The sequence below is a fragment of the Thamnophis sirtalis genome, unplaced genomic scaffold (genome assembly GCF_051295495.1).
Source record: "Thamnophis sirtalis isolate CommonGarterSnake01/CBP01778 unplaced genomic scaffold, rThaSir2_p1.2 scaffold_8, whole genome shotgun sequence".
In the NCBI taxonomy this organism is placed as follows: Eukaryota; Metazoa; Chordata; class Lepidosauria; order Squamata; family Natricidae; genus Thamnophis; species Thamnophis sirtalis.
Window position 1 is genome coordinate 55469155 of NW_028261388.1, and position 25470 is coordinate 55494624.

The window sequence follows — 25470 nt, forward strand, 5'->3', positions numbered from 1 at the left end:
CAGGCAAACAATGTTTAAATAACTCTGCATATGCCTTTTCTCCTGCCGATTATGAATACTGGTCCTTCCCGTAAGCTAATGGGGAGATTTTTCTCGGATGCCCTGCTCAGAAGTTCCCGATTGAACTTGAATGTTGGATTCATAATGTCTTGCCTGATCTATACATTTTCATTAATGCATCAAATACCACCAGAAGTTTACGAGACAGGTATTAGCACCATCTTATATTTGATTTAAATGATATGGTCGATGCACTTCTTTACCTGTTTATTTTGGTGTACTATTGCTAGGCATTTCAAGAACCTTGAGAGACAAGTTAAAAATATTTAAATGGAGAAATATTATTTGGATGGCTTTTTAAACACTTTGTTAAATATTAGATTAAACGCTACATACAAGCATAAAAATATTAGGAGAGCTCACCTCTGCTGAATCAAAACCTATCCAATCAAATGCTTTGATTAGAAGTTTGGATGTTAAAGCAACTCATATTCAAGGCCTTATGTACCTAATATGAACCTATTATGACTAGTAGCCATTGATTTAAGAAGTTTGTCTAATTCTCCTTTTAAAGTCATCCAAGCTCACAATCTTTACCTCATCTTGAGGTAGCAAATTCCATCATTTACAGTGTTCTACCTATTTTCCATTTTTTTTGCAGATATAGCCATTTTAGTATATTTTATTAAGTCTCCAGTGAGGTAGCGTCAAAGGTCTGCTGAGCAAAAGAGGTTTGTTTCTTAAACATCAGAGCCTCAGGCTTGTTAACATTTTCAGACGTTCCTTTATACTTTTTTTTCCCTAATCTCCACCAGCAGCGAGGAATGCGGATTGTAGTTCTTGATAGGGGCTATTTTAAGCGTCCAGTTCGCCTTCTCCGGAAAATGCTACCTAAGCCTCGGGGTCGTTTTTTGAGGAAGCAGAGCTTTTGCGCAAGAGCGAAGAGTGATCTCCGTCTACAATTACGTTTACACAGGGAACCATCCTTCCCGCTCGGCGATTCGCTAGTCAGTCTGTGCTGACTCATGACAGGTTCCTTCATTTCTTCACGAAAGCCTGACCCGTTTCTTCCTTTGCTGATTCATCCTTGGACGCAGTTCAAGCAACCGTTTTTTAAAATGTACGTCGATAACAACGTACTGTTACCACCTTTTTTTGTGCTCCATTTCATAAACCACAGAATAGGCAATCTACTGGAAATTGCCACGTAGTAATCTATAAGTTTGTGAATTACCACTAGATTGCAACAAGGAAACAGACTTCGCATTGCTGTAGCAGTCTTATCCCAGATTTTTGCACTCCCAATAAGGTAGCCCAGGTTTATAAATGTCTTAATCTTGTTTTAGAACAAAATTCTCTAAATCTAGGAAACGCGTTGGTTTAGTTTCCATCCAATCTATCTCCCAAAGGTGTTTGGGAGATACAGGAAAACAAAAAGATTTTTAGTATGCTTCCTTAGAGTCCTATAGGAAATATATAAATTTAATAAATAAAAAGCAAGGCTTACAGGGTGCTCTGGACTGGGAGCAATCAATTGCATGTTTGTTTCTGTAGGAATCGCCTATTTGGCAGCTTATCTTTCACCAGCAACTAAAAAGCTTAGGCAAGCTTTGATAATTTGGAAGGATTTTGTTCCATTCATTCCAGAACTAGCTAAAATGAGATAGTTGCCAAAAACAGTATTCAAGGTTTTGATGTGTCTCACTGATATTAAATTTCTATAATGAAGATAAATTTGTACCACTAAATGTTACTAGGAAAAAGTTTTTTTAATGATGTCCAGAAATTGTCAATATGTTGCTAAAGTTCTGTGTAATTATTCATATTATTAACTGTTTTTGGAATCAATTGTAGGAAGATATACTGTATAAATTAATAAAATAAATGAAAGCATACAAATATGGTATCAATTGTATGTGAACTAGTAACTCTGATTACTGAGTTTGTAAAAATCTGGATTAGGAATTTATATTCTAAACAATGCATGTCACTTCTATCCCTACCCTATCCCTAATGCCTAAATTGCAACACAGAATTTCTTGCTATCCTTTTATGATAATCCTACCCCAACAAGTTTAGTTTTACTATGGCACCTATGACAAAACAGAGTAACTAAAAATGATTTTATTGGGTTGTTTGGGAAGGCATACTTGGGAGTAGCAACTACTCAGGAATGCTTAGAGAAAAGGCTTTAAATTTTTAAGTCAAAAATTGGATTTATTGTAAATGCCACATCCACAGAGCACATTTTTTAGTAACAAAGAAACATACAGATTAATGCAACTAAGCATTTTGACTGAGTAAAGAAATGCTCCTTGCACAGCTTTAGTTTAGATGTGCCTAGGCTAACCTAAATAAGCAGAAAGCAGAAACAGAAGAGGAAAAAATTAAACTGTTAACTGTATTTTAATGTATATAATATTTTAATATTATACACAATAGTTTCATCCATATCTAAATGTAAAAATCAGGTATCTGCAGTACATTGCAATTACCCCAATCATTCATCAGGATCAAAACTGATAAAAGTTTTTCTATAAGAAATCAGTTACACAAAGAAAACTGTATCACTACAAATTTTTATTCAGAAGCCCATCTTTTAAAAAAAGTTTCATTATGAACTTGTTTGGTCAATCAACTACAACACTTTCTAACAGAAGGTAGAAATGGCATGGCTCAGAATCGTCCAGATCTTTCACGATCTCTTGACCGCCTTCTATCACGTTCTCGGCCCCCTCCTCCTCCACCACCTCCTCCTCCTCCACCACCTCCTCCTCCTCCACGACCACGATCTCTGGATCTAGAGCGACGTTCACGAGACCTTGACCTGGATCTATGCCTATTAAATAAAAATAAGCAGTGTGTAACTATTTCATTTTGGCCTATGCACAAACTAATGTACAAGGAATAAATGCAAAATATTAAATATAATTCAAGGATTCTACGTAATATAATTTCCATCATTACATAATTACATAAATATTGAAGACCGTTTACCTGTATTCTTAATAATGTGCAGAGATCAATGATGTTTTGCTGGGAAATGATTATTCTCTTACTCAGCTCTTTGCAGATAGAGGGCAAATAAAAACATTCTGTCTGGCCATAGTGTTTAAAATTGGTCATCACAGTTCTAATCAGAAATATTTTTATTAGGAAATTATACCCAGGCAGGATTAACAAATCTTAGTATTTTGCTTTATATACCCGGAAATAAATCTAATGGAATTGAATGAATTATAATTCCTATAGCAATAGTACAAATTAGGCCTCTTGCTTTTAAAAAAATAATTTTTATAAAAAAAAATATAATTCCAATTATAAATACATTTATCTAAATTAATGAAATGCCACAAATGTTTTTATAGGCAGTCTAGAAATTTAATAAACACATAAAACCAAATATATCCTGCTCCAATGGCACACAATCATTTTCCAATGTCCTTAAGCAGCACATTATTTACTACCTTTTGGAGGGCCATTATAACTTCCAGAAAGGCTCCTCCAAAGTACAGGCTCCATAACTGAAAAGTAAGGCCTTGTGATTTCAATTCCCTTTACCTTATGGAACTGGGTACTACGAGAAGCTGCTTCTGGGTGTGTTGACTCTGCTATAGAAGCACTAGGCTTGCATCTGATGTTCCATTTATTGTATTATAAAATCAGCAACACCTATATATAACCTATAAGCAGCAATCTTATTACACATGCAAACCATTTTTCTGGCATATATCAAACTCTGAGTGGACAAGAATAAAGGTTTTTCCCATCTGAAATTGGCCCTGGCTTCCATTGCTGCACTCTCAATGAGTAGTAAGTAGGAGAAAGATCCTGGCAATAAATCCTTTGGGAGACTTCCGGTTGCTCAACATCATCTTTTTTCTGAACTGCTTAATTTCACCAAAAGATTCTCCAGGGTTGTTTGTGGGAGGAGATATTAGCATTTCTTCCCTGGGGTTGGGGTCAGAGTTGACTTGGTATTTCATAAGTATTGTGTGCTTGTCCCACGTCAGCATGGGCCCAAGTCATGAATTCTTGATCTGGTATTTATTTTGAAACAATTGCAATGTGATCTGTAACTGTAAGATACTAGTTTTAGGCCACTTTTTAGTTGCCAGAATCACCCTCACTAGGGAAATAGGAGCCATTAAGGACATTGCTCCTTATGGATTTGTCTAATTTTCAGCAGCCACTTTGAGGAATCCCCAGCAATTTAGCAGCCAGTTAGATCATGCACCACATCAAATTCTAGATCCAGAGGCATTTATTTAAAGTGCCATGGACTTTTATGTAAAAATAAATTGACACTGTAATATTAATCTTATTCTACTGTGTTAAAGAGAGTTGAAAGCCAATGCTTTTCTTTCTCTTCCCCCGCTTTTGCCTACACTTTTTTCTCTTCCCTTTTTCCTCCCTCATTTTCCTACTAATTTCATTTTCTTTTTAATTTTTTATCCTGATAAACTTAATAAAAATTTTGAAATCAGTAAAGTGTCCTGGACTTTATTGTGAATGATGAGATTAAAGATCTTCTAGAAGATTGTTGTGACCCCCCCCCCTCTAAATATTCTATAGACAAGATTACTTTTGTTTGCATGGAATTTCATACTGGCTGGACATACAAATCACAGCGCTACATATGACAACATATATTTCCTTTGATAAGGAATGGCAGAATTCAAGTTTTGCAACCTTAATTTTTTCCAGCAATATTTTATAGAAATAGATATTATGTAAAAAGAATTGCTCAATCTAATGCCTATCTAAATTATTATTATTATACAATTGTATCACAGCGGCCAGTTGTTTCGCCGGATTTGGCATTAGTTACTAGTCGGGCCCCACCCAGGGGCCTAGGACGTCATAACGTATTTTCGTAATATGCGTGCAGATCCAAGCAGTGCGCCTTTTTGCATTTGACTGATGGTGATTTTGTCAATTTTTAACTGTTTTAAATGTAATTCCAGTGCTTTTGGAATAGCACCCAGTGTGCCAATTACCACTGGAATTACCACTGCTGGTTTGTGCCATAGTCGTTGAATTTCGATTTTTAAGTCCTGGTATTTTGCAATTTTTTCATGTTCCTTCTCGGCGACCCTGCTATCACCTGGTATTGTGATGTCTATGATTGTGACCTTTTCTCAACCAGTGTGATGTCTGGTGTATTATGCGCCAGTATTTTGTCTGTTTGTATACGGAAATCCCACAAGATCTTGACCATCTGATTTTCGGTGACTTTTTCAGGCTGATGTTCCCACCAGTTTGTTGCTGTTTTAATATTATAATTTTTGCACAAATTCCAATGGATCATTTGTGCTACTGAATTGTGCCACAATTTATAATCAGTCTGCGCAATTTTTTTACAGCAGCTGAGTATGTGATCAACAGTTTCATCAGCTTCTTTGCAAAGTCTGCATTTGGCATCATCAGAGGATTTTTCGATTTTGGCCTTAATGGCATTTGTGCGGATAGCTTGTTCTTGCGCAGCCAGGATTAGTGACTGTTTCTTTCTTTAATGTACCGTTGTTAACCATAACCAAGTTTGTTCACTGTCCACTTTATCTTTTATTTTTTCCAGAAATTGGCCATGCAGTGCTTTGTTCTGCCAACACTCCATTCTTGATTTTATCACATCTTTTCTGTATTCTTGTTTTGTCTGTTGGGCCTTCAGTAGATTTTTGTTCTTTACTTCGATTAATAGATGTTCTTGACTTTCTTTTAAATAATCAGCCAGTGCATGTTTTTCTTCAACTGTTTGCTTCACTTGTAATAATCCTCTGCCACCTGATTTTTGTGGCAGGTATAGTCTAACAGTATCACCACGTGGATGTAAACTGTAGTGCATTGTCATTAGTTTCCTGGTTTTTCAGTCCAAAATGTCCAAATCAGCTTGTGGCCAGTTAACTATACCAGCTGTGTATCTTATAACTGGTATTGCCCAGGTATTTATGGCCTTGATTGTATTTCCACCATTCAATTTAGATTTCAACATTTTCCTAACTCTGTTGGTGTACTCTCGCCTGACAATAGTTTTTACTTCTCCATGCTTGATGTTATCCAACTGCAGAATGCCTAAATATTTGTAGGCTTCATTTTCATTGCATTTAATTAGTTGGCCATTGGGCATTTCAATTCCCTCACATGCAGTGATTTTGCCCCTTTTTATGGATACAGTGGCGCATTTTTCCATGCCAAACAGCATTAAAATATCGGTGCTGAATACTCGGACTGTGTTTGTCAATGATTGGATTTCTATTTCTATTATTATTATACACTTGTATCACAGCGGCCAGTTGTTTCGCCGGATTTGGCATTGGTTACTAGTCGGGCCCCACCCAGGGGCCTAGGACGTGGTAACGTATTTTCGTAATATACGTGCAGATCCAAGCAGTGCGGCTTTTTGCATTTGACTGATGGTGATTTTGTCAATAATAATAATAATAATAATAACTATTACTACTACTATTAAATATCAGTTTTATGAAACCACAAAAGAATAAGTAATAGATTAAGAATAGCAATATATCTAAATATACTACATGAATGTGGCGTTATAAGCCATCATCATGAGCCATATTACTCATTTGTTGTTTCAATCTTTGTTTATATTTAAGACTTAGTAAAAATTATCTATGCTGCTAAAAAAAAAAACACCCTGAGAGAACAGAAAATTAAATCAGAGAATCTGAAACAGAAAAAGATTTTGAATTACTTACATTCACTCTCTATACAAACATGATCACTATCAACTTTAGTATAACATATACCTTAGACACCATTAAGAATACGGGAGCCTTTCAGACAATCAATCATGTCATGATCACCTCATGGCTTTATTACTATAACACGCTGTGCCTGGGGCAGCCCTTGAAGTCCACAATGCAGAGTGCAGTGAATGATGGCATCCCACAACAAGAAATACCTCTGCTTTGCCATTTGCATTGGTTGTCGATTTATTTCTGGGTGCAGTTCAAGGTTACTGGTAACTACCTATAAAGCCCTATGTGGCATAGGGCCTGGTTACTTAAGAAAATGCCTTCTCCTGTAGCTTTTGCCTGACCAGTTTGATCTGGTAAGTCTGGTGCACTCTGGGTTGATAGTGCACCAACTGCATTGTTCAGCCATCTGTCAAGGCCTAGAAGCATACCTTCTCTGCAGCATTGCATATCCTTTGGAATGAAGTTCCTCCTGGGATTTTAATGGCTCCCACCCAGCTAGTATTTTAAAGGGCTTTAAAGCCCTTGGCCTAGGGTCTTTGGAGGGGACTCTTTGTTTCTGTTCCCTTCTCGGTTATTTTCTTTGCAGTTATTCTTGTCTTGTGCCATGTGTGTGTTTTCTACTGTTTGTTGCATTTAAATGTTTTAATAGTTGTAAATCACTCAGAGGGAATTGGATGGCATGTACATTTATTATTAAATACATGCCAGTTTCAAGGTGAAATTACAGCTGCCAGTTATTTAGCTGTTTAGCAGTTGGTCTATATATATATATATATATATATATTGAGTTCTTCCTAAGAACTTAGGGTGTTGTGATAATTGGCATAGTATATGTGTGGATCCAAGTAGCATGGCCTCTTGTAATTGATTGAAATTTTGTTAATGCACAGATCTTTTAAGTGCTGCCAAAATTTTTTGGTACCCAATGTACCAATGAACACTCAACCACTACAGCTGGTTTATGTCATAAACTTTGAATTTCAACTTTCAGATCTTGATACTTCATGACCTCCAATTCTGTCTTCTGTTCTATACTATCCCCTAGCATTGCTACATCAATTGTCCACCCTTTCTTCTTTTCAATCACAGTTAATCTGATATGTTATGTGCCAAGATTTTGGAAATCCCACAATATTTCAATCCACTCATTTTCAACTACTTTTTCCACTCTATGTTCCCATCAATCTTTCATTACTGACACATGGTAATTTTTACAGATGTTCTAGTGACTCATTTTGGCAACTGTGTTATGTCATTGTTTATAATCGGTTTCTGCAATCTTCTTGTACAAGCTGAGTGTTTCTTCGGCCTCTTTGCGCAATTTGACAATTATTTTTAAATAACATGCTTTTTAAAAATATTTTTGAAATTTCACAACACAGAAATACTTACTTCTTGCGGCGGCGGCCGTACAACTCACGTCGCAATTCTCGAGAAATAGGCTTCAAATGCATAAAGTTACAGAAACCTCCTCTTGTACACTCTCTGGGAGCAAAGAAATTAATCAAACTGATTAATGAATATTACAGCTTTCTCTCTGATTTTATTAATTACTTTTAGTCACAAGATAATTTCTAAGAGACATAAAACAATCATAAAGACAGGTCTATTACCCCATTTCATACTGACGGCAACAAGCTTCTCTGAAATCTGTCACAGGGGAAAGCTCAGCATGAATTGGTTGTCCATTAAACCACCGATTGTTCAAATCAATCACAGCTTTTTCTGCATCTTCTTCACGTCGAAACTGAAATAATGTTTTACAAAAGGTTCTATTTAACTGAATGAGAGGGAAAAGCAAGAAATAGGTGTGTGCAAAATATTTGTTTTCAGAATAGTTTGAGCATGAAGTGAGCTTTCCCAAATATTCTGGAAGTGATATTCTGGAAGTGTTTCAAGCCACAATATTATTGTTTCTTGATTATCACATGGCAATTCACATCACATTTCAATAAAAATACAAGAGACAGAAATGCAAAATATGAAATATAAAATTTAGAATATTATAAATATACGTCTAGATTAAATATAATTTTGCTTCATTTGTCAAAGATAAGAAATCAAGAAAGTATAATTACAGGCTCTATTTTGGCACGCTGTCACTATATGTTGAATAGTTTGTTTTTCAGCCTCACAGTCACAATTTGGTGATGGTATTTTGCCCCTCCTGTCTGTGCATCTACCGTGGCCAGTGCAAATTCAGTTCAATGTTGTCCATAATGCAGGGGCTGGCTTTTCCGGGATGCACAGCAAACGTTGACATTGAAGGGGGTGGGAGAGGAATACTACCCAATGTTGTTTCCATATATTGTGACATAGCATTTTGCATGCTCCTATTTAGGTCTCAGACCTTTGTTTCCGAGAAAGGAAAATTATGTTAACAGAATTTGGCCACTTCAAGTAGTATTGCTCTGAGTTTTTTGATTGGATGTAATTAAAAATTGACCCTGTCACTTTTGGTCTTGATCTTGGATATTTAATAGTAAGAATATAGCTACTTGAATACAAAGAGAACCTTGGCTGTCTTAAAATAATGTCACTTATGGAAATGGGAAAAGAAGACACTACAATACTGGGAGCAAGGTCAGCATATCTTTCCCATTCCTCTTTTTAATGCTTATTTAGAAATATTTGATATGACTTCCTGAAAACTCCCTAGACCTAGTCATTATAAAATATCATATTATAAATTGATATATTAAATTAATAAGTTAAAATAGTAATTTAAATCAAACACATTTCCTCTGGAATGCCTAACACCTGCATTTTCCAATATTAGGAGACACTGCGAAATACTTGCATTTAAGCCTATCATAAAATTCTAGGCATTTTTGAAAACATAAAAATTAAAATTATATTTTGTCAATATGTAAGTGCATAATATCAATGATAGATTGTGTGCGTGTTTCAAAGATTTAGTTACAGTCAAAAAGAAGGTATTATCTGCAGCTGACATACTCTTCAATTACAGCTTATTTTATAGTTTATATGACAACTTTCTGCTACAATCTAGGGCAGCGATGGCGAACCTTTTTTGGCTCGTGTGCCATAAATGGGGGGAGCGCAGGGGGAGTCATGTGCAGGCGTGCCACACCCATAATGCAATGTATGACACCCCCCAGTGCGCATGCATGCACTACAGGCCTTCCCCCCCCCCCATTTTTTGCATGCTTTTTTCACCCTCTCCAGGCTCCAGAGGCTTTATAAGAGCCTGGGGAGGGCGAAAACAGCCTCCCCCACCCCCACCCCGGAAGCCCTCCGGAGGCTTCAGGGACCTTCAGGAGACTTCCCTGAAGCCTCCGGAGCAGTCAAAACGACCCTCCGAGCAAAGCGGAAGTCACTCCGAAGGCTTCAGGTACCTTCAGGAGGCTTCCCTGAAGCCTTCGGAGCAGTCAAAACGAGCCTCCGAGCAAACCGGAAGACTGTTCCCGAACTTCCGGTTTGCCCGTAGGGCTGTTTTTTGTTCTCCGGAGGCTTCAGGGAAGCTCATGAAGCCTCAGGAGGGCCTGGGGGTGGGAGGCTCTTTTCACCCTCCCCAGGCTCCCCTTGACTTTAAAAAAGGGTGAATTCAGCTGGCCAGCGCGCACATGCACGCTGGCTAGCTGACAGGGCAGCACCTCGCGTGCCCTGACAAATGGCTCCACATGCCACCTGTGGCGCGCATGCCATAGGTTCGCCATCACTGATCTAGGGCATGGTTTTTGTTATCTTGATTTTCATCAGCTTATTTTAGCCAAATAATCAATAGCAGAATATTAATTTTGCATTAACAAAATAGAAGTTTTCAAAAATATTTTTGAAAATCTAGCCTTTATATGAATTTAAAAAGAATGCAATGTTATCATTATAAAAACCAGTAAATTCTATACATGTAAAGTAGCTTGTTAAAGTAAGCTACCTGACAATATTTTGTGACAATACTACTAATAAAAATAATATAAATAAGAGAAGGGATCATGAAAATTAGCTCAAACTAGAGGCTTCAAAGGGGAAAGAGGAAAATAACTTTTTCTAATCTAATTGTCTACTGTAACAATATTTTAATAAAAATCTTTTTGAATGTCAGAAATTGCTGTTTTAGAAAGTATAACCTTTTAATAGCATCTAGAGTTTTAATACAACTAAAGTATCAAATGTCTATGGAGATTCTCAGTCATCCAGGTCATGGTTGTCCCAAAGGTGCTTTTTTTTTCTTTTTCAAGAGGCAATTGGACTTTCTCGTTTTTCTTTGAAGAAGTCTTGGATGAGAAGTGAAACGTCTTCAAAGAAAAACCCAAAATTCAGGTTGCCTCTTGAAAAAAACACCTTTGGGATAGAGTATCAAATATCACGGAATATTATTTATCTTGCTTGCTTAGTTTCAACAGTGTTACAAAGACAAAGTTTCATTGGAACCTAATTATTCTAGAACATTTCTGTATTCTAACTAGAATTTAGAAAAAATCCATTCTCTTCAAAAGAGAATTTGTAAGGAAAACTCGATGCATAACATATCAGTCATTTATAGTGGATTTTGTACTGACTATGCTAATAACTCTCAAATTCTGTGGTACTGCAATTTCTGAAAAATATAAGTTTGTGTGCCCCCGCCTGCCGTATGAATAAAATTAATAAAATCATTGTTACAGCTGAGCAAAAATACATGCCAGGACAGAACTATCTACCTACCTACCTACCTACCTACCTACCTACCTACCTACCTACCTACCTACCTACCTACCTACCTACCTACATATATATATATATATATATATATATATATATATATATATTGCTCTACTTTTTCTCTCCACAAGCCTGCAGTGGGTAGCTGATATGCGACAAAATTTGAGAAGCCTATATATATATATATAGGCTTCTCAAATTTTGTGGCATATCAGCTACCCACTGCAGGCTTGTGGAGAGAAAAAGTAGAGCAAAACCTTGAACAATTTCTGACAGGGTTCCCACTGCTTCAGCAAGCCGGACCAGAATTTTCTTAATGTGACCCACCTCTATGTTGGTCTTATCTCCCACCATCTATATAGTTTGAGAATCACTGGCCTTACAATGAATCCTTCTCAGGCACTCTGAAGATTATTTTTCCATCTGTCTTTGAGTACTGTGCACATTCTCTCACACTTTGTAAGAATGTTATTATTTCATTGCCATTCAAAGCAATACATTTAAAGATATTTATATTTTAACCAGCAGGCATGGATATTTATCTGTTGTTCATGTAGATTAGGGATGTGCAGAGAGCAGCTATTTTAGGGGTAGATTGTGCCTAAATTGAAATATGGATTTGGTTCAGATACAAAATAAATTGGATTGTTTTGTTCCAGACATAGATCAAAATGAAGCCAAAATATATTCAGGGCAGTAGAGATGAGTGGAAAAAAATTCTCAGGAACTTTGGTGGCCGAGGACATTTAGAGGTGGAGGAATGGAAAGCGTTGGGAAACTGGGAAAAAGGTAGTGGGATATGCTATGCTGCTGATAAAGGACTATGTGCAACAAGCTTTCTCTACTTCCTATAAAACAGTCTGCAATTTTTCTGGGTTTTGTTCTAGACTTGAAATAACAAAAGTATCCTATATTTTTCTTCTGACCAATCATGGTCTGATCTGCACTAGTCTAGCAAATGCAGCATGGTTTACATTCAAAATAAATCACATATTCCATTTAGTATGCCTCTCTAATTTACATCTATATTCATTTCTACGTCTTACCTTTACATATACATTTCCAACCAAATGATCTCCAAGGTTATCACAGACATTCATTTCTTCTACTTCACCATATTTTTCTTCCATTTCTGTGAAGACCTCCTAGATAGACAAAAAGCTTACTGTCACTGAATTATTTTTAATATGACACAAAAAAACTATTAAATACATAAAGAGCCATCACAATGATTATTGTATTTAAACTTTATTTTATATTTTTTACCAGTTACCAAATGGCTTTGGTGGTTTGCAAGTAATAAGAATAAACTCAAAAGGCAGTTTTACTTGGAACAGCTTACATCCTGCAATGATACCTTTAACACCATCAAACAATAACACCTGCCTATTCCAGGTCTTTGGGAATGGTTCAATGGGTAAATGGAGTTGCCAAATCCAGTTTATAAACATCTGGCTGACTATGTGATCAACATAATAAATTCAAATTTAATTACTCACTCAGGTTTGCACACATGTAGCCAAAAAAAGCACTGGGTAGAAATTTATTTTTTAAAATATTTTATTCCATTATAAATATCAGAAAGTATAGCTTTAACTACAGTAAAGTAGTTCTTGATGTTCGCATTTACAAAAATGTCTAAAGCTTTATTCAGTATAACATACCTCAAAGAATTCATCATAATGTTCCTGCATTTCAACATCACTCACAGCACCTGTAAATATCAAGTCACATTAATTAGAATCTGTTTTGTACTGTAACAATACAAAGGTCTTTTGAGCATATTGTTTATTATTTTTAGTGAAATAATAATAGAAGCTATCTACTGGAGTAAATATATATATAATATAGCTAAAAATTAGATGTAGACCATGAGCAGTTCTGCAAGTCCCTAAAAAACCCCAGCAATTTTTATAGTTTCAATCAACAACCCAAATGCATACTTTCATAATAGTTGAGTGATAACTAAGGAAACCTAATGTTAAATACTCCAACATTACAGTTTTTGTAAGAATCTTTCAAATATAATTTCTAGGACTAAAATAAGAAAAGACATTAAATATTCTAAGGGAATATCATGTTAAAATTATTATTCCTAAAAACAAATATTATTTTTTTGGTGATACAACTAAAACTGCTCACAATCCTACAATTGAACAGCTATTAACACAACATATATGACATTCCTTCAATAAGCCCTCCATTTTAATTTCATTTACTGATAGGAGGAATTTTGTACCAAATATCTTGCAAATTTCATAACAGGTAAAGCAAGCCATGCAATAGTATTTCCATGCCTTAAGTTGAACAATTAGGTGACAATTAGGCCACCTATTAAACGCAAATGTTTTAAACATAATTCAAATAAAAGAGTATGGCAAAAATTGATGGCACAAAAGTCCTTTAGTAAACAGATATTAATGCTGTTTATATCCATTTAATTTAATTTTAAATACAATGGAATAGCTTAAAAGATTCTAGTTCATTGAAAGTATTTTATACTTTCAAATAACAAGCTTACAAACAAGAGTCTGAAATAATAATGTCTGGGAAAATTCAAGTAGTTGCTTCCCAAACTCTTCATAATTTGTTTTATTTATGATCAACTTTACATCTATTTCAATAAAGATAACAGCAACGTATAACAAACAGCCCAGTGCCTTCAAGATATATTGTGGTATAACTTCTATAACTGTTAACAGTATGCTGAGAGTGTGGGAACTATTGTCTAATATATATGTATGACAACCAGTTCAGGAAAATTGGCTAATCGCCACATTTACAGATAAATTAAAACACCACATATAAAATTGGATACTAAACACTAATAAATATATCTACACATTTAAATCTTTTATGAGGTTTTAAAATGCATTAAAAGAGTCTCAGCAAAGTTCTGAAATATGCTATTTATCTATATGGTAAATTAATGGCTATCTACTCGCTCAGGTTCTCTCAGTACATCAATTGTTGCCATATGTGACTTTCCTAAATTTAATAAAAGTATTTTCCTGTAAAAGATCATCCTAAATAAATCAAATTACAAAATAGTACTCTGGATTAAATGAATATCAGAGTACTGTTATTATGTACTATTGATGCTACTGTATTACAGTAAAGGGGAGCACAGTAGTTAAACAATGTAAACATTTAATAACAAATTGTTTTTTAACAAACCATGCAACTCCTTAACAGCAAAATGCTGTTGATTATTACTTTAATAACACTAAAATTTAAACTATATTTTTACATTATTTTGAAATATACCTGCTGCTGAATATTCAGCTAGCAGATTTTGGGCCAATAAAATTGTAACAATTCACAACAAACTATATAGCTTAAATATGAATTAATTTTTAGGCTGAAGGAAAATTTAACACATGTTCAGATAATGATGTATCACTGCATATTATTTAGCAGTGGGAAATGGAGACAGCACCATAATTAGTAGATTGTGCTTAACTATTCTTGATCATTGCATTGTTTAACTGCTTCAAGAGCAAATCATAGACTGGCTCAATTATTTACCCCTTTAAATCATTTATTTCTACTGGTATGCAGTAGACAAATAAGACTTTCATGTGTCATAACTACATAGGTATTCAGTTAATTCAAATTAATTTCCACATTTTCCCATTACTTACTAAATTTCAGTTTTCAAATTAAGAAATATTTTTTAAGTGTACCTACACAGAGAGGTCAAATTAAAGTGATTTAAGCATCTAAATATAGATGGAACATTTTAAATTAAATTAACATGCTGTTGTAGATCTAATCACTGAATAACAGCAAATTATCAAAAATAGACTGAAAAGACTGGTGCTAGGGGCAAGGACTGAGAAGCAGAACAATGACTCAAGGCTTTTAACGTTCCTTAAAAAAACAATAAATGTATATATTTAAAATAGGTGGGTAGCCAAAATTTGGGATGGGAGACTGGGTTTTGAGGACAAAAATTTTCACACACATTTTACAAAATGTGGTCAGTTCGCTTCGTTAAACTAAAAATGGTAGATCAGCTTCAGTTGACACTGAGCTCTGACAATCAAGCCCAGGGAACCAGTGAAGGAACTTGTATGAACTTACAGCGCAAACCGTCAGCAGACTGGGAAGAGTTTTGAGGGTTACGGTAAATGTTCAAGAGGGCAATGGTCTGAAATACAAAACGCAACAACTTTATATTATGGAAAATAAGTTTAACAAACTGATTTCCGTCTGGCGATCACTTTTAGTTGAGTCTCAGTGCTGAAAGAGAGAATGTTATTTTCTCCCACGAGAAAAATGTGTCCCTTTTGAACCACCCTAACATTAAAAAATAGAGATCTCACAACACTTTACTATTGTATTAATTTCAAAAGCAACAATTCTATTTTAATAATTGATCTTTGGTGCCATAAAAACCACGTTAAAATGTCTGAAATTGTTTGCCTTAACATACAATAATAAGGTTGTCCTGAAATCTCTATTGTCTAAGAGCGTTAAGGTGAAACAAATTCTAAATTTCACTTACCGTTAATGGCAAAAAAAAAAAAATCAGACAAAAAGACCAAGACTTTTGATAAATGCCTAATGCTTATTCTTAACAATATAAGGGCAATGTTTCACATTCTCCTAAAGAAAATAAAATTCTAATCAATTTGTTTGTTAAAGGCCATTCTTTTTTTGCATATACTTAGGCATTTAACAAATTCTTGATCATTATGTTAAGAGTTCCATCACTTGTCCTGTTTGCAACAGCTTTATGTCAGCAGCTCAGAAGCCAACATGATTTTCTCATATTTAGGAATGGGCTCTTTAACACCATTCTTTAAAAAAAATTTCTCCAACTGTGGGACTTACAGTGTGAGCCGTCAGCCGTCTGTGCACTGTTTTGGGGATTACGATAGATGTTTTGAATCAAGATGGTCTGCGGGGAAAAAAAATAAAAAGGGGAATTCTACTGGCTGCTGTGCATATAACAGACAATTGCAAAGAGACAACTTTTTGTGAATTGCTTTTTTTTTTTTCAAGTTGTAGGCTATTTTCTTTTGTATTTGCACCATGTTTTTAAAATACCATTCAAGTATTCATATTATGAAAACAGTTACTAATTTCACCAAGAAGCAACTACTTAGAAGTGGAACAGTGTCTTTGTAACTCATTAGCCAATCTCTGAACATCTTTTCATTTAAAATTAAACCAATTCAGTTTAGATATAAAATGACAGCTTAATGCCCACAATATATGTCAACATATCAAGATGATTGTCATAGTCTCCAGTCTTATCGAGATTTTTCTTGGTGGAGTTTCTGTTTAAATAATATGAGTTTCTAAATGTTCACTTTTTGCAGATCTTTAAAGAAAGATTTTCCTTTCAGCCTCTGTACTTTTCTACTTGAAGAATTTGCCCAGGCAGACTTGAAACCTTACATTTGTACCGTTCTTCTTAATATCAAGTTGTCTGAAAAAACAAACCATGTTTAAGTTAGTAATCTAATATCTCAGAATTGAATTGTCCATATTAGTTTAAGTTGCTCAATGTTACTTAATAAAAATGTTAGTTTATATGAGCTTTTATTTGAGTTGATATAAACCACTGTATTTACAAAATTGTTTTCAGAGCATATTTCTTTTTATAAAACCAGCCAGTGTTAACCTTTGGCCCTTAGCCACAGTAAAATAATTGTTTTATAAATTGTTGATGTTTCTGTATTAATGATTTATTCTAATTGCTAATACTATTTTTATGTAAGCTGGCATGAACCTGCATGATTAAAAAAACATATTCTTTAGTTATATACCTCTGCATTAACTATAATAATGTAAGCTAGAGCTATTGCTTGTTACGTATCTAACTTGTCACAGAATATTGGAAAACACACAAATTAAATTAATTTACTCCATATTTTATAGTTCTTAATTCAGGCTAATTGACCTTTCAGCGTATCTATAGAGGATAACCTAGTTACTATACAGTGGTATCTCAGTACTCACCATTAATTAGTTCCAGAAGATGCAATGAATATCAAAAATGATGACCACCAAATATATTTTTTTCCATAAGGAATAATATAATGAGTGATGAGGCAGAAAACCACAACATGTTCTAGCTTGTGCGTTGAATACCCAACAAACAATGAGTACCAGGACAAAATGTTCGCATCAAAATGCAATGAGTTGATTACCAAGGTACCACTGTACAATATGGAGAACTAGCACTCTGTTCTACATCTAACAGCTACTGGTGTTAAAAAGCTGTTGGAAAATTCAAGTTAAATTGTAATGCCAGAGAAACCTTTTATGTTTAATAATCTACAATGGTATTAAATTTTATACAGTATGTTTACATTCCTTGAACTAGCACAGTATTAAACCACGGGTCCCCATCTCCAGATCTATGGACCAGCACTGGGCCACAGCATGCCAGCAACTGGGCCACACAAAAAAGCAAAGCCCCATCTGTGGGATGCAGGCAGCATATGAAACTACTCTCCCTCTGGTCCACGGAAAAACCTCTCTACATTGAACTGATCCATGGTACCCAAAAGGTTTTTTGGGGGGAGGGGGATTGCATTAAACAATAGCATTTTATTATTAAAAATTTTAAAGCATTAGGGCAGATCAAAGTTGGAAAGCATATGTGTGTGTGTGTGTGTGTAAAGTACTCCAAAACTAAAGAAGTTATAAATTTATCTGGATATTAAAACATATAAGGGAAATCCTCTACATGATCTCCCTGCTTTCAAAGGCCCAGCCTCTTCTCAACTATTTCAGTTTTCAGGAAAGGAATCAAGATCTTCTTTAGCTAATCCTTTTGATTTGTACTAATATTTATTACTGCTTTACTGATGTTGTTTATATCTTATTTTACACTCTATAAAATTCTTAAGTATCTTACTGGTAGAAAGAAAAAGTATAAATCAGGCAGCAAGACTGTTAACAAGGACCAATCATTATAATCATGTTGTGCCAGTAAGGTGTCATCTGCAAACAGGCTCCATTTTTCCAGATACAATTTAAGTTTTTTGGAACTTATTTATCAATTAATTGCCAGGTAATCTGAAGCAATTTCTTCTCCCATATATATCTAATCATATATACATTATTTGAATCTTTTGGCTAAATATTTCTGTTAAATTAGTTATGTCCAATGTCTGATTACTAAAGATTTTAGCAATCTTGCATTGGTTGGAAGCTAAGCAGGTTGGCTTTGTTAATATTTGGATAGCAGACTAACTTGGAATACAAACTGGATTGGAATATTAAAAAACATCCTGAAGCAGTATTATAATTTTTAGTTGTAAGGTAAGTAGGTAACAATGTTGTTATCCACTCAGAAATCCACTAGAAATAGAATACAAAAACAGTAAAAAGCAATGAGTACGTCCTCGTCCTTATAAACCTAATGAGATGTAAGAATGCAGTACTAACAAGAAAGATTTTTCTAGTCATATTGTCTATAGGCTTTCCATGAGCAAAATTATCCAACCTGGGAGCTGAAATATTTTCCCTTTATCATTGGTTCACACATTTTTGTTTTTTTTTGGGGGGGGGGGGGAAGAGAGAAGCAAAACATTGCACTCTCAACATTTCTTAGCTAGCTTTACTAAGCAGTGCTTGCGTATGGCAAATTCTGCATCACAAATAACTGATGTCTTGTTTTCATAACAAATGTTTATTATTTAATCTTCAGCATTTTTCAGAGATAAAAAGCTGAAATATATGGAAATTCAGACATTAAAAAGTTTGCTATTTAATAAAATAATACAAAGTGTGCATTAAAGGATAGTTCACAATAGCTCAGAATAGATATTATACATCTAAGTTTGGTGATTACAATGTCTACAATCTCATCATGGCTATTATAGTGTAACTGGTTAAAGCTGAACCTGGAGAGCACCAGACTGTACCTGTGGATTGGACTTGACAGTCCTAAACTACAATGTATTTGATTTTTACTTGTTGGGATGTAGAAATATTATCTATTTTAATGACATTAAAAATGACTGGACTGCAGTTAGCATGAAATGAAAAAATGAAATCTATGTTGTGCTACATAAAAATCCATTCAGCAAGGCCTACTATTATTTCAGCTATATTTCCCTTGAAGAGACAGTCATTTTCATGCCAGTTTTTTTTTTTTTTGAAGTGCACGAATTTACACATATTTGCAATTTTACAGAATTATTTATCAGAAAAACGATCAAAGGTGGTTTTAGTCAAATTAATTTTTTCAGTTAAAAAAAGGCATTTATTTACTATGCCAAATATGACCCAAAAGGTTATCACTGGCTGGCTTCTAACATATCACAGTCAAAGAAGTATTATTTTTATCTGTTACAGAATAAAATAATTTAAAAGGGCAGGTTTTAGAAAAGTTAATTTCTTACTAACAAAAACTTTCAACAAATTAGAAATTATTCACAAATCTTAAGTTTTAAAAGTTATAGCTGTATAAAAAAAAGATGTGAGGATCTGTAAAAAGAAAAATACACAAACCTGACTAAATGTTGGCTTATTGTGCAACCGAGAACATCGATCCCCATGGCGACATGCTCCAATTTTGAAATAAAAAGAACAGTTGACTCTGAAATCAAATAAAAATAGAGAAATTTTTGAAAGTTAATGATCAGTAAAATCAGTATGCATAAAAATAATAAATCAAGTAGACAGGTCATTTTCAGGCTAAAAAACCAGAAGGTTATGAGTTTTAGTCCTGCCTTAGGCACAAAAGCCTGGATGACTTTAGGCCAGTCACTCTTTCTCAGTCCAAACTATCTCACAGAGTTGTGGTGGGGAAAATAAGAGGAGGAAGGAATGTAAGTATGTTTACTGCCTTGATTTACTTACTAAAAATAATAAAGGCAGGATATATATATATATATAAACAAAATAAACTTACATATAAAACACTTCATAAACTATGCTGTACTTCTCAAAATTTATTGTCTTAGTTTAACAATCTAATCTTAGGTTGGTTTCCTTGAAAGTTCCACAAACAAAGCTAAGCTTATTGCCAAATACTATATAGTTGAACTGGGATGTAATTTAGATATGCTTCATACAACAATTTAAATCAGTGAAGATCTATAGAAGATCTTGTTATTTCACATCTGATCTTGAGATTCTCAGAATATATAAAGTAGAAAAAAATCTGACCGTACATTATGTGGAAATATTTCATGATAATTCCCTGAACCTATCTATGCAAATTATTTCCTGTCAATAAAAATAAGAGGAAAGAGAAATAAAGCATTTTCAGGGCAATAAATATGGATAGTACGCCTTGTAAATTAAAACTAGGTGATATTAGGAAACATAAATATTCAAGCTGCTGTTTTCAATTTCATCTAGTATAACTAAAAAACGGAATCTTCCTTTAGAGTAGTGTTAAAGTTTTTCCATACTGCTACTCTTACTTCCGTACTCCTACTGCTACTATGGTATATTACTAGTTGGGGGAAAAACATTTAGAGATTTTAGCTAACACAGCACAATATTCATAAAAACAAACCATGGACTGGTTATGACATATAAAACCAGCAGAAGTATTTGATATATTAGGCCCAAGTTAAGGATTACTTCTTAATTTCAAGAGTTATATAGTGAATATATATAACAGAAGTGCTTGTTGTACATCAGGAATTGTCAATATTATAGCATAATGCTGACTGATAATAGATGTGAAACTACTGTTAGATCTCTAGATGTTAAACAACTGTGAACCAAAAATCCATGATGTTGCAAACCAAGTCGATTTCAAATTCACTGGAAGATTGGGATGAAAGAGCTCTCTACAAAGACTCAAGACTTCATACATGTCCCAAGTAATCAGTCACCTTTGGTGAGGAATGACACATAAATTTAATAAATAAAATAAATCCTATTTATTTTAGAGATGACTATATTTTTTATAAAATCTTCAACAAAGAATGATGTGGAAACGGGCAATATTATATAGTTATTTTTCATGATCTTATACCAGTGATGGTGAACCTTTTTCGCCTTGGGTGCCAAAAGCACGCACACATGTGCTATCAAGCACGCTCATGTGCCCAACCCCATAATTTTATGCCCCCCCAGCACCATGCACCTATGCATGTGACACCCCCCCCGGTGCCCCGCACATGGCTTTCTTGGAGCCCGGGGAAAGCAAAAATGGCCTGTTTCCTGACTTCCGGTGGGCCCAGTGGGGCTGCTTTTCGCCCTCCCCAGGCTCCAGAGGCTTTCTAGGAGTCTGGGGAGAGCGAAAAATAGCCCAACACGCAAACCAGAAGTTGCCCCCAGAAATGGCTCCACGTACCACCTGTGGCACGCATGGTCCTATACTGTACTTCCTAATCTAGATAAGACTCATAACTATTGCCAATCTACAGGGAGAGTGGAAGATTAAGCATTTTCCCAGCAAATTGCCACACCCTTTTGCTGAACCTGTGGTTAAACTCTGGATCTCCAGAGATGGCCATAGCACTTGATAAAAGTGCCCTGAGGCATTTCCCTTTTTTCACTAATCTCCTAGTTTATCAGGGAACTGTAGGAAATAAATCTATGGAAACAACTGGAAGACTAGACATTGACCAAACAAGTATTAAAAAGCATATTTTGTTGCCTTTATTGCATTGGCAGAATATGCCTTAGAACCATGATGGCAAACCTATGGCACGCATGCCACAGGTAGCATGAGGAGCCATTTGTCAGGGCACACAAGATGAGCTTCAGCCTTATTTTAAGGCCATTTTTCGACCTCTGGAGGCTTCAGGAAGCCTCTGGAACGCAAAAATCCCAGCCCTACGGGCAAACTGGTAATTCAGGAACAGATTTCCAGTTTGCTCGTAGGGCTGGTTTTAGTCCTCTGGAGCCTTCAGGCTTCCCTGAAGGCTCCGGAGGGCTAAAACCGGCCTTACAAGCAACCCGGAAGTCTGTTCTGAACTTCCAGTTTGCCCGTAGGGCCAGTTTTTCGCACTCCAGAGGCTTCAGGGAAGTTCCTGAAGTCTCTGGAGGGCCTCTGGGTGGTGGGGGAGGCTGTTTCACCCTCCCCAGGCTCCTATAAAGCCTCTGGAGCCTGGGGAAGGCGAAAAAAGCACACCAAAAATGGGGGGAGGTTGGTCTACCCCAGCACTACTGGGGTAGTGCGCATAGCATTATGGGTGTGGCACACTCGCGCACGACACCCCCTGCACTCCCTCCGCTTTTGGCACAAGAGCCAAAAAAGGTTCACCATCGCTGCCTTAGAAGCTTTGTTTAGTGACCCATTCCCCTTTGGAAGAAAAACAGGAAAGTTCTTTTCACAGGCCACTGTGGAATGTTTTGCCACATTTTGCTGATAAAATTGCTCATTCACTCAGGTTTGAACTTTGCATGGATGGGGTCTGAACAAGGACCTGATATAACCTCTGCAATATATTGCCTAGGATTCATTTTCATCATATAAGCTCCATCATTTGCTGGATGATTCATACCTTACTTGCCTTTTCCAAGCCACAAGGGCCGGGGTACGAACAACTGGATCTAGTATATAAGCTCTTCTATAGGGGAGATGGTAATGAAGAGGCATTCCTGGATCTCTGTTTTCAATAACTACTGCCGTATAGGGAAAACTATAGAAAATATGAGGCTGTAACTGCAGAGTACCTTACTTAAAGAGTCAAGTATGGATATGGCAGTCAGTCAGAAGCCTCTGTGCAGTTGTGCTTGATAGAAAATGGGAGGACCTGGTGACAATAACTTATCTATTTACCATTTCCAAAACAGATTATTTGAATGTGTTCTCCATGGAACTGCCTTTTAAAGCTATCCAGAAAATGCAATTGATCAAAAGGCAGATCAATGCCTGGGAGACAATTTACTTCAGCTGAGTAGTACTCATTTGCAGAAACTTAAATGGCCCCCAAGTTTCCAAGTACCATTTAAAGATACACTTTTAACCTATAAAGCTGTTTATTGTTTGGCTTCTATATTTTTCCAAGACTGTCTTTTTCAAATGAAACAAACTGATCTGGTCCATTTGTTTTAAGAAGGAATATTGAAGATTCTGCCCTTTATGTGATGTGGTGCGGTAGATTTAAAATAATTATTTTTTAATCACTGGGATATTATTCTGGAACAGCCAACCTCTGGATGGCACCCTTTCTAGTGGTCAAGAAGATAGATAAAACAGAACTGTAATAATCATTGCTTGAATTACAAATAACTTTGTTAATGGTTGTGTTGCTATGTATCAATTGTATATGTTTATCTTAGGGATATTTTGATATGGGGGGGGGGGAGTAAACAAGAAAAATCCTCCCAGAAATAAGTAAAATGTGTATAGCTCATAGTTTTAACAAGTCAGGATTCCTTTAAAATCTCAGAGGATCTCAAAAGGCTATGAGCAAACTTTAAAGTATTCACTTCGCATTATAAAGAATAAAAAAGTGATGGCCAAGATAAACTTTTCAATCCCTCTTAAATGTCTTCGGCCGAACTGAGAGGGGATGCTTAGGTGAGGGCGGAAGAACGCTAAAAGCAGAGGTTTTTCCTGGGATGTTAGCAATAAGAGCTTTTGATTTATGGGAAGACTTCCCGCCCGAACTATTTGCAGTGAAAATACTGAAAAGGGCCGCCTGAGGCCTTTAGTGTTGCCTTCGTTCTGACAAACCCTTCTCACGTGTGCTTCCGCCGCCACAAATAAAAAAGAACCGTTGGGATAATGGAAAAGCAAAGAGGAGAAACGGACTGAGGAAGCCCTCGCCGTCAGCAGCCCGCCATGAATGGCTCTTCCGGAAGAACGCGCGGGCGATTATACCACGCGCTCCTCCTCCAGAAAGAGGAAGAGAGCGAGAGAGCGCGCGCTGCCGAATTGCAATCTAGAGCGCTCCTCCAGTCTGCATAAGGCAGTCAAGCAACAGCAAGTTGCGGAAGAGCCGGCGGTTTCGCGCGCTTGGGGTTCCTGGAGCTGAAGAGCGCGCACGCGCGAATCTCAGACCGAAAGAAAGAATAAGAGCTCCTCGTGGGAATCCATTGCTATGAATGGTCTCTGCCAGAGCCCTGTCACAAGCCTCGTCGCGTCCCCCCCTCCCCCCGCTAAATCCCAGGCACTTCGGGGACCTCGGAGGGGGAAAACCTCGGAGGAGACCACTTACTTGTCTTTTTCGGTACCGAAGATGGAGGCCAGATACTCCGCCATCTCTCCCAACCTGCCCGGCCCGGCCGACCGCCGGATCCCTTGGCACCCACCTAATACGTCACAAGCCCGCGACGGAAATATCTGCCGTCCCACCACCCGTGAAATGATCGAGTGGCTACGACCAATCGGCACAGAAAGGTGGGGCGCCTGAGAAATGTTTCACGCATGCGCTTGGTGCTACCGTCCGCGCCCGGTCTCTCTTCCTTTTGGCGCCGGGTAGCTCAGCCTGAGCGGAAGGTTTCTGCACCCGCTCCAGAGGATTAGTTTCAGGATCGTCCTTTTCGATTTATTCCTTCTTTATCGTACCATTGCTATTTTTTTTAATATCCCAATTAAAAAGACATTTAGTTGCCATCATATAAAATGTTTACATTATTTAAAGCGATGAATTAAGTCTGATAAATCGTGGAAAGGTTCTAATAAGACTATCGTAGACGAGGACTTACTTCAGGATGATGGGCGTGTTGCAATGGCTTACGTGGACGGGACAAGTAATTTACATTGGGTCTCCCATCGAAGTACTAATTAGATCCACTTCTAGTGACTTATTGGGGGGAGGTCAGTGATGAAATTCAATTTTTTACTACCGGTTCCGTGGGCGTGGCTTGATGGGCGTGGCAGGGGAAGGATATTGCAAAATCTCCATTCCCACCCCACTCTCGGGCCAGCCAGAGGTGGTGTTTGCTGGTTCTCCAAACTACTCAAAATTTCTGCAACTGGTTCTCCAGAACCTAATTAATTTCAGCTCTAGGGGAGGTAAGCCAAGATTGGCTGGATTTCATTTGATAATATATTATATTTATGTATCAAATATATATTATATTTATAATTTCCGTTTAAAGGCAACAAAAATATTTGCCAAAATTGGTTAGAATAAAATGTTGAATATAAATTTGGGAATATGGCCAAAAATATTTCTAAATTTGGTATTTCAGATAAACT

General features: G+C 36.2%; 1 protein-coding gene across 4 annotated transcripts; it reads right to left on the reverse strand.

Moving 5' to 3' along the window:
• Positions 1-2560: 2560 nt before the first annotated feature.
• U2AF1 (U2 small nuclear RNA auxiliary factor 1) lies at positions 2561-24631 on the reverse strand. 4 transcript variants are annotated; one of them, XM_087721713.1, is made up of 9 exons: positions 24485-24631; positions 19863-19950; positions 15471-15537; positions 13049-13098; positions 12431-12529; positions 8333-8466; positions 8112-8204; positions 2822-2839; positions 2561-2704 (listed from the first exon to the last, which is right to left on the reverse strand). In XM_087721713.1, the coding sequence occupies exons 1-9, from the start codon at positions 24526-24528 to the stop codon at positions 2677-2679; spliced, it is 621 nt and encodes a 206-aa protein (XP_087577839.1). In that variant the 5' UTR covers positions 24529-24631; the 3' UTR covers positions 2561-2676. The 4 variants fall into 4 exon arrangements, with proteins under 4 accessions (XP_087577839.1, XP_013914179.1, XP_013914180.1 ...); XM_014058704.2 differs by having other exon boundaries at positions 2561-2839; XM_014058705.2 differs by lacking the exon at positions 15471-15537 and adding an exon at positions 16224-16290 and having other exon boundaries at positions 2561-2839.
• Positions 24632-25470: the final 839 nt, after the last annotated feature.

What these genes read in the sequence shown, in the direction of transcription:
- U2AF1 (XM_014058704.2), bottom strand. Translation starts at nt 24,528, where the DNA reads ATGGCGGAGTATCTGGCCTCCATCTTCGGTACCGAAAAAGACAA. An exon ending in ATAAGCCAACATTTAGTCAG is followed by an intron (nt 15,538 to 19,862) that starts GTTTGTGTATTT and finishes TTTGTATTTCAG; the next exon opens with ACCATTGCCCTCTTGAACAT. An exon ending in ATTATGATGAATTCTTTGAG is followed by an intron (nt 12,530 to 13,048) that starts GTATGTTATACT and finishes TTGTCTATCTAG; the next exon opens with GAGGTCTTCACAGAAATGGA.